The following is a 9,492-nucleotide window of genomic DNA, read 5'->3' on the forward strand; positions in this document are numbered from 1 at the left end:
AACCCAGCCTAAGGACAGCAGTGAGGCCTAAAGTTGGGTTTAAAGGAGGAGAATTGGTACAAAACCAGTTAAATAGCATAAAAACTTCAGTTTAAACTTGAGTTTGGGAGCAGGAATGGGCTCTAAGGACCCCAGTGAGGTCTAAAGTCAGGTTTAAAGGGGAAGAATTGGTATAAAACAATTAATTAACATAAAACCATCAGGTTAAACCTGAGTTTGGGGGATCAGGGATAGGAGAGATGAGAGATAAAGCAGCTTTGGGTCCCCAAATCCCAAATTTCCCCTGTGCCAGGCACTTTTCCACAGGATTAAACCACCTGGAATTATCCATAATTACAAATTCTGCATTTTTTCCATGTGCCAGGCACTTTTCCATAGATTTAAACCACTCAGAATTATCCATATTAAAGGATTTTGCATTTTTTTCCCTGTCTCAAGCACTTTTCCATAGGATTACACCATCTGGAATTATCCCTAATTAGAAATTTTGGAATTTTTTCCCTGTTTCAGGCACTTTTCCATAGGATTACAGCACCTGGAATTATTCCTAATTATAAATTTTGGATTTTTTAAAGCACTTTTCCATAGGATTAAACCATCTGGAATTACCCATAATTACAAATTTTGAATTTTTCAAAGCATTTTTCCATAGGATTAAACCACCTGGAATTCTCCACATTGAAGAATTTTACCCCTGAATTACCCAGCAACAAGAAAATTCCAAATTCCCATAATTTCATTTATTCTCCTCTCCTTGGAAAATCCCAAATCTCACCTGGAAAAATTCTTATTTGGAACAAAAATCCAACAAAAATTGGGGATTTAATTCCCTTTTTACTAAATTTTCAGTGAATTATTTTGGAATATTTTTGACAACAGCAAGGAAAATCCCAGGAATATTTTGGGAATCCACATTTTTTTTCCCACTTGGGATTTTTTTTTCCAAAATTTCCAACCCCAAATAAATCCCAATTTTTTTTATTTTTTTTGTGCTGTTCCCATTCCTCATGTTTTAGTGGGAATTACCTTTTTGGGAAGAGGCTGCCTGGGAATTTTGATTTTCTTTCCTTATTTCTGCCACTTTCTTCCTGTAGTAAAGGAATTCTCTGCTGTTCTTATCATGCAAAAACCTGGAAAAAATGGGAAAAAAAAGAAAAAAAATCCAAATATTGATATTCTGGGATAGGAACAGCTCCAAATCCCACATGGAAAAAAAGAGGAATTACTGAAAATGCACCTAAAATATGGAATTTGGAGCTTCAATCCAAATTTTTCCCTCCTCAAATCCAAATTTTCATCCTCATAGGAACCCAAATTTTGCCCCAACTCAAATCCAAACTTTTCCATCCTCACAGGGAAGAGCCAACAGCAAACCCAAACCTTTCCCTCTCTCAAATCCTAATTTTCCCCATTTAGGAAGACAAATTAATCCAAGTTTTTTCCACCTTCAAATCCAAATTTTTCCATTCTCATAGGGGAGAGCAAACAACGAACTCAAACTTTTCCCCTTCTTAAATCCAAATTTCTTCCCTCCTCAAACCCAAATTTTGCCCTCCTCTCACACCCAAACTTCTTCCCCTCCTCTAAGCCAAATTTTCCTCTCTCAAACCCAAATTTTCCCCTCCTCAAACCCAAACTTTTTCCCTCCTCAAACCCAAACTTTTTCCTTCCTCACACCCAAATTTTTTTCCCTCTCTCAAATCCAACCCTTTTATTCCTCAGGGAACAGCAACAAACCCAAATTTCTTCCCCTCCTCAAACCCAAATTTCTTCCCTCCTTCAAACCCAAACTTTTTCCTTCCTCAAATCCAAACATTTCCCCTCCTCAAACCCAAATATTCCCCTCTCAAATCCAAATTTTCCCTCCCTCTAACCCAAACTTCTTCCCCTCTCAAACCCAAACTCTTCCCTTCTTCAAACCCAAACTTTCCCCTCTCAAATCCAAATTTCTTCCCCTCCTCAAACCCAAACTTCTTCCCTCCTTACAGGGAAGAACAATGAACCCAAACTTTTCCCCCTCAAACCCAAATTTTTCCCTCTCAAATCCAATTTTTGCCTCCTCAAACCCAAACCTTTCCCCCCCAAATCCAAATTTTTTCCTTCCTCAAACCCAAAACCTTTCCCCTCCCAAACCCAAAACTTCTTCCTTTCTCAAACCCAAAACCTTTTTCCTCCTCAAACCCAAACTTTCCCTCCTTTCTTTCCCCCTTTTTCCTCCTCAAACCCAAATAGTCCCCTCTCAAATCCAAACTCTTCCCTCCTTCAAACCCAACCTTTTTCCTTCCTCACACCCAAAATTCTTCCCTCCTCAAACCCAAACCTTTCCGCCCCTCAAATCCAAACTTTTCCCCTCCTCAAACCCAAACTTCTTCCCTCTTCTAATCCAAGTTTTCCCCTCTCAAATCCAAATTTTCCCTCCCTCTAACACAAACTTTTCCCATCTCAAACCAACTTCTTCCCTCCTTCACACCCAAACCTTTCCCTTTCTCACACCCAAACTTTTTCCTCCTCAAACCCAAACTTCCCCCTCTCCTTAACCCAACTTCTTCCCCTCCTCACAGGGAAGAACAATGACCCCAACTTTTTCCTTCCTCAAACCCAAACTTCTTCCCCTCCTCAAACCAAAACCTTTCCCCCTTTCAAACCCAAACTTCTTCCCTCCTCTAAGCCAAGTTTTCCCCTCTCAAATCCAAATTTTCCCCCTCTCAAACTCAAAACCTTTTTCCTCCTCATACCCAAACTTTTCCCTCCTCAAACCCAAACTTTTCCCCTCTCAAAACCAAACCTTTCCCCCCTCACACCCAAATTTTCCCCTCCCAAACCCAAAACTTCTTCCTTTCTCAAACCCAAACTTTTCCCCTCGTCTCATCCAAACTTTTCCCCTCTCAAACCCAAACTTTTCACCTCCTCACACCCAAATTTTTCCCCCTCTCAAACCCAAACCCTTCCCTCCTTCAAACCCAAACTTTTCCCCCTCTCTCTCCCCCTTTTTCCTCCTCAAACCCAAATATTCCCCTCTCAAACCCAAACCCTTCCCTCCTTCAAACCCAACCTTTCCCCCTCTCAAACCCACATTTTCCCCCTCAGAAAACACCACCAACCCCAAACCCCCCCCCCTCCCCAAACCCCACTTCACCCTCCCCCTTTCCCGGGTGAACAAACCCCTCCCCAACACTCACCCAAAAGCCGGATTATCCTTGTAGTCCTCCATGGCGACCTTCTCCAGCTCGGGGGCCGCCCTCAGCCACGAACCTGGCCAGCTTTTCCACCACCTGCCGCGTCTCCACGTCCTCTGGGGGCAAAACTTTAAGGAGGCTGTCAGTACTTGGGGTTCAACCTCCCCCACAAACGGCAAACAGGCAATTACTGCCGAAAAGCACGCAGCAGACACATGGGGATATGGGAAGAGAAAGGATGAAATGGGGCAGGCAGTTGTAGAAATGTGTTCACATCATTATTTTTATTTTTTTTTTTTCCCCATAGGGTTCCTACAGGGAAAACCTAAATTTAAGGTCTAGAATGGGTGGGATTAAAGGTGATCCCATTCCTACGTTTTCTGCTGTCTCTATTTTTCCTTGGGTGGTCACAGCTGCTCTGGGAATTCCAGCCCCTCCTCATCCTCCCAGCCAGGAATTCCTTCCTAAAATCCCACCCTCATTCCCCTTTTCCAGTTTAAATCCATTCCCTGTGTCCTGAAATTCCATCTCTTATCCCAAACCCCTCTCCTGGAGCCCCTTTAGGGTCTGAAAACAGCTCCAAGGTTTTTCTGGAATTTCCCTTCTCCCACCTTTCCTGGAACATTTCCAGGATGGGGTGGCCACAGCTGCTCTGGGAATTCCAGCCCAGCCAGGAATTCCTTCCCCAAATCCTCCTTCCTTCAGCTTGGAGCCATTCCCTGTGTCCTGTCCCTCCATCCCTAACCCCAAATTCCTCTCCAGCTGTCTTGGAGCCCCTTCAGGCTCTGGAAACAGCTCCAAGGTTTCCCTGGAATTTCCTTGAACTCCAATCCAATTCCCTACTAGGCCTGAGGAAATCCTATCCCAAAATGATCCCTGTCCCAGGATAAATCCACCCAACTTCCCACTGGGACTGAGGGAATCCTATCTCAAATTCATCCCTGTCCCAGGACCTGAACCCCATTCCATTCCCTACTGGGCCTGAGGGAATCCTATCCCAAAATGATCCCTGTCCCAGGATAAATCCACCCAACTTCCCACTGGGACTCAGGGAATCCAATCCCAAACTGATCCCTGTCCCAGGACTTGAACCCTAATCCCATTCTCTACTAGGCCTGAGGGAATCCCATCCCAAAATGATTCCTGTCCCAGGATAAATCCACCCAACTTCCCACTGGGACTAAGGGAATCTGATCCCAAAATGACCTCAAACCCAGGACCTGAACCCCAATCCCATTCCCTACTGAGCCTGAGGGAATCCCATCCCAAAATGATCCCTGTCCCAGGATAAATCCACACAAATTCCTACTGGGCCTGAGGGAATCTGATCCCAAACTGACCCCAACCCCAATCCCATTCCCTGCTGGGCCTGAGGGAATCCTATCCCAAACTGATCCCTGTCCCAGGATAAATCCACCCAACTTCCCACTGGGACTCAGGGATTTCTATCCCAAACTGACCCCAACCCCAATCCCATTCCCTGCTGGGCCTGAGGGAATCCTGCCCCCACTGCTCCCCTATGCCAGGATGGGCATTCCCAGCTCCAGCCCCAGAGCAGGAGCTACCACTGACCTTTAATTTCCAACCATTGCTCGTAATCCTCCTCCTCATCCTCATCTGGGGCCTGGAAGACGCTGAGGCGGTTCAGGACAGGGCTGGGTTTGGGATGGGAGAGGCTCCGGGCCTGGAGCATCCGGCTCAGGGCCTGGCCCGGCCGCTTGCCCAGCAGCGCCGGCTTCTTCCCAGGGTGTGGGGCTGGGGCATTGCCAGAGCTGTTGGGGGCATTTGGGGCAGTTTCTGTGGAGAAAAATGATGGGAAAATTATTGTTGGGAATCTTGGGTTAGGATGGGAGAGGCTCCAGGCCTGCTCCTTCCCACAGTTCAGAGCTGGGGCATTCCCGGAGTTGTTGAGGGGATTTGGGGCATTTTCTGGGGAGAGAATGAAGAGAGAAGAGTTCCTGGGAATCTCAGGTGTGGGGATGGGGCATTCCTAGAGTTGTTGGGGGCATTTGGGGGAGTCTCTGTGGAGAAAATGAAGGGAAATTATTCTTAGGAATCTTGGGTTAGGATGGGAGAGGCTCCATCCCACAGTTCAGAGCTGGGGCGGTGCCTGAGTTGTTGGGGGGATTTGGGGCACTTTCTGTGGAGAAAATGAAGTTAAATTATTCCTGGGAATCTTGGGTTTGGGATGGGGCATTCCTAGAATTATTTGGGGCAGTTTCTGTGGAGAAAATGAAGAGAAATTATTTTTGGGAATCCCAAGTTTGGTGTGGGAGAGACTCTGGGCCTGCCCCAGCCGCTTCTTCCCAAGGTTTGGGTTTGGGCCATTCCCAGAGCTGTTGGGGGCATTTGGGGCATTTTTTGAGGAGAAAATGAAGGAAAATTATTCCTGGGAATCCCAGGTGTGGGGATGGGGCATTCCTAGAGTTGTTGGGGGCATTTGGGGGAGTTTCTGTGGAGAAAATGAAGGGAAATTATTGTTGGGAATCTTGAGTTAGGATGGGAGAGGCTCCAGGCCTGCTCCTTCCCACAGTTCAGAGCTGGGGCATTCCCGGAGTTGTTGAGGGGATTTGGGGCATTTTCTGAGGAGAAAATGAAGGGAAATTATTCCTAGTAATCCTGGGGTTAGGTCTGGAGCATTCCCAGAGTTGTTGGGGGGATTTGGGGGAGCTTCTGTGGAGAAAATGAAGATAAATGATTGTTGGAAATCTTGGGTTAGGATGGGAGAGGCTCTGGGCCTGCTCCTTCCCACAGTTCAGACCCGGGACATTCCCAGACTTTTCAGGGGGATTTGGGGCATTTTTTGAGGAGAAAATGAAGTGAAATTATTCCTGGGAACCCCAGGTGTGGGGCTAGGGCATTCCTAGAGTTGTTGGGGGGATTTGGGGCACTTTCTGAGGAGCAAATGAAAGGAAAATTATTCTTGGGAATCTTGGGTTAGGATGTGAGAGCCTCCAGGTCTGCTCCTTCCCACAGTTCAGAGCTGGGACATTGCCAGAATTGTTGGGGGGATTTGGGGCATTTTCTGGGGGGAGAATGAAGAGAGAAGAGTTCCTGGGAATCCCAGGTGTGAGGCTGAGGCATTCCCAGAGGTGTTGGGGGGATTTGGGGGAGTTTCTGTGGAGAAAATGAAGGGGAATTATTGTTGGGAATCTTGGGTTAGGATGGGAGAGGCTCCAGGCCTGCTCCTTCCCACAGTTCAGAGTTGGGACATTCCCAGACTTCTCGGGGGGATTTGGGGCATTTTTTGAGGAGAAAATGAAGTGAAATTATTCCTGGGAATCCTGGGGTTTGGGATGGGGCATTCCCAGAGTTGTTGGGGGGATTTGGGGCAGTTTCTGTGGAGAAAATGAAAGGAAATGATTTTTGGGAATCCCAAGTTTGGTGTGGGAAAGGCTCTGGGCCTGCCCCAGCCTCTTTTTCCCAAGGTTTGGGGTTGGGGCATTCTCGAAGTTGTCTGAGGGATTTGGGGCAGTTTTTGAGGGGAGAATGAAAGAAAATTTTTCCTGGGAATCCTGGGGTTTGGGATGAGGCATTCCTGGAGTTGTCTGAGGGATTTGGGGCAGTTTCTGTGGAGAAAATGTTGGGAAATTATTCTTGGGACTTCTGGGTTTGGGCTGGGAAAGGGAGGACCTACCAGCATTGGATTTTTCCTTCTGGAGCTTCAGGAATTGCTGCAGGAAGCTCCCATCGTTCACAAACTTGTTGGACACAGAGGCCTCGTTCTCGGAGCCATCGTCGCTGAGCGGGGACAGAAAAAGAGAAATTGGAATTTGGGAACTTCCCAGCCCTTCCCATGTGGGATTTGGCACAGGAAAAACTCCTGGAATTGGTCATTCCCAAAAGAATCCCCAATCTCCTTCCTCCTCTATTAAAATTGGGATTTTCCTCCCCTTGCTCCACTAAAACTGGGATTTTCCTTCCCTGCTCTGTTAAAACTGAGATTTTTGCTCCTTAATCCACCAAAATTGATGATTTCCTCCTCCTGCTCCACCAAAACAGCAATTTTCCTTTTTTGCTTCATTAAAATCAGGATTTTCCTCCTTCTGCTCCACCAACACTGGGATTTTCCTCCCTCATCTCCCCTCCCCAAGCCCCCCCATTTGCCGGCAGCCAGAATCGCGGCATTCCCGGAATTCCCTCGTACTCTCCGAGCAGCGGGAGCTGCGGGATGCTGAGGGAATTCTGCCGAGCCTGCTGCTCCAGCCGAGCCTCGATTTCCCGTTTTTTCTGGGCAATCAGCTCCTCCTGCTGCAGGATGTTCACGCTGGTCTTGGCAGACTTGGATTGGGAAACTCCGAACCACCGGCTCGCCTTTCCTGAGGGAAAAGGAGGGAATTAGTATGGGGATTGTCAGGAATCAGGAGAGCATTCCATGAGGGAAAAGGTGGGAATTAGTATGGGGATTGTCAGGAATCAGGGGAGCATTCCCTGAGGGAAAAGGAGGGAATTAGCAGGGGAATTGTCACGAATCAGGGGAACATTCCATGAGAGATAAAGGAGGGAATTAGCATGGGGATTGTCAGGAATCAGGGGTGCATTCCTGAGGGAAAAGGAGGGAATTAGTATGGGGATTGTCAGGAATCAGGGGTGTATTCCTGAGGGAAAAGGAGGGAATTAGCATGGGAATTGTGAGGAATCAGGGGAGCATTCCATGAGGGAAAAGGGCAGGATTTAACAAGGATCATTCCAAACCGAGGGGCTCATTCTCCGAGGGAAAAGGGCAGGAATTAGCACGGGAATTGTCAGGAATCAGGGGCTCATTCCCTGAGGAAAAAAGGCAGGATTTAATGGGGATCATCCCAAACCCAGGGGCTCATTCCCTGAGGGATAAAGGAGGGAATTAATAAGGGAATTATCAGGAATCAGGGGAGCATTCCCTGAGGGAAAAGCTGGGAATTAGCATGGGAACTGTGAGGAATCAGGGGAGCATTCCCTGAAGGAAAAGGGCAGACTTTAACAGGGACCATCCAGAATCCAGGGGTGCATTCCCTGAGGGATAAAGGAGGGAATTAATATGGGAATTGTCAGGAATCAGGAGAGCATTCCCTGAGGGAAAAAGGCAGGAACTAGCATGGGAATTGTCAGGAATCAGGAGAGCATTCCCTGAGGGAAAAGGAGGGAATTAGCATGGGAATTTTCCCAAATTAGGGGCTCATTCCCTCAGGGAAAAAGGCAGGGATTAATAGGGACCATCCCGAATCCAGGGGCTCATTCCCTGAGGGAAAAGGGTGGGATTTAATAGGAATCATCCCAAACCAAGGTTCACATTCCCTGAGGGAAAAAGGCGGGATTAGAGTAGAGACCTTCCCTAATTCAGCCTCCCTGTGGGGAAAAAAAGGGAAATTAATGAGCAAGCCATCCCAAATTAAGGCTCGTATTTCCTATGGAAAAAGGGAGGAGATTAACGTGAGGATCATCCCAAATCAAGGCTCGCTCTCCCTGTGGGAAAAGAGAAGGAATAAACTGTGAGATCATCCCTAACTCAACTTTCCTATAGAAAAAAAGGAGAAAAAAATCAACAGTGGGGTCTCCAAGCACCACCAGCTCAGCTTTCCTCCGGGAAAAGAGAGAAGGAATGAACAGCAGAGATTCCTGTGGGAAAAGGAGAGGAAAAATCAACAGCAGAGCCTTCCGGACTATCGGTCCTGCTTCCCTGTGGAAAAAACGAGGAAAAATAACGGGGAGACCACCCCGGACTCCAGGCTCAGCTTTCCTGTGGGAAAAGGGGGGAAATTTAACAGAGGAACCATCCCGAACCAGCAGCTCGGCTTCCCTGCGGGAAAACGAGCCGGGAACGAAGGCGGGGATCCATCCCGAGCTCCCGGCTCGGCACCGCTGAGGGAAAAAAGGGAATTTAACCGGGGGGGGGCCTCCCCCAGCCCCCAACTCTGCCGGCACACCCCCACTCCCAGCTCCCGGAGCCCCGGGGGCGGTGGAGCCGAGCCAGGGGATGGCAGCGAGGTGGGAGCAGCGGAGCAGACCCGCGGGAGGGCCGGGGCAGAGCCGGGAGCGGCGGGAGCTGCCCGGGCCGGGCCGTACCTGGCGCATCCCTGTGGTTGTCCATTTTGGAGCCCCCGTCCCAGCGTGCCCCGCGCCGGGCGCGCCGCGCCGGGGCCGCGCCGCCGCAAGCGCCCCTGGGACATGTAGTCCCTCATGGGGGCCATCCCGCCGCTCTCCCCGCTCCTCCCGCAGCACCGAGCGCCGCTCGGGGAGCGGCCGAACCGCCCAGCTCTGGCGGCTCCGCCTCTACGGTCGTTCCCCGGTTCGCCCCGCATCCAATCGGTGCGAAAGGGCGGACTACAACTCCCATCTA

At 48.9% G+C, this 9,492-nt stretch overlaps 1 protein-coding gene across 1 annotated transcript in view; it reads right to left on the reverse strand.

Annotated features, from left to right (window-relative positions):
- SUGP1 (SURP and G-patch domain containing 1) overlaps positions 1–9,284 on the reverse strand; it is a 28,361-nt gene extending 19,077 nt beyond the window's left edge. Inside the window, 7 exon segments of the mRNA XM_033082133.1 lie at positions 1,027–1,130; positions 3,180–3,232; positions 3,234–3,304; positions 4,749–4,973; positions 6,814–6,917; positions 7,324–7,495; positions 9,219–9,284. Of these exon segments, the coding sequence (XP_032938024.1) occupies positions 1,027–1,130; positions 3,180–3,232; positions 3,234–3,304; positions 4,749–4,973; positions 6,814–6,917; positions 7,324–7,495; positions 9,219–9,243 (754 nt within the window). The 5' untranslated portion in view covers positions 9,244–9,284.
- Between the last annotated feature and the right edge of the window lie 208 nt (positions 9,285–9,492).

This window comes from Catharus ustulatus, chromosome 29, assembly GCF_009819885.2.
Source record: "Catharus ustulatus isolate bCatUst1 chromosome 29, bCatUst1.pri.v2, whole genome shotgun sequence".
Lineage (NCBI taxonomy): Eukaryota > Metazoa > Chordata > Aves > Passeriformes > Turdidae > Catharus > Catharus ustulatus.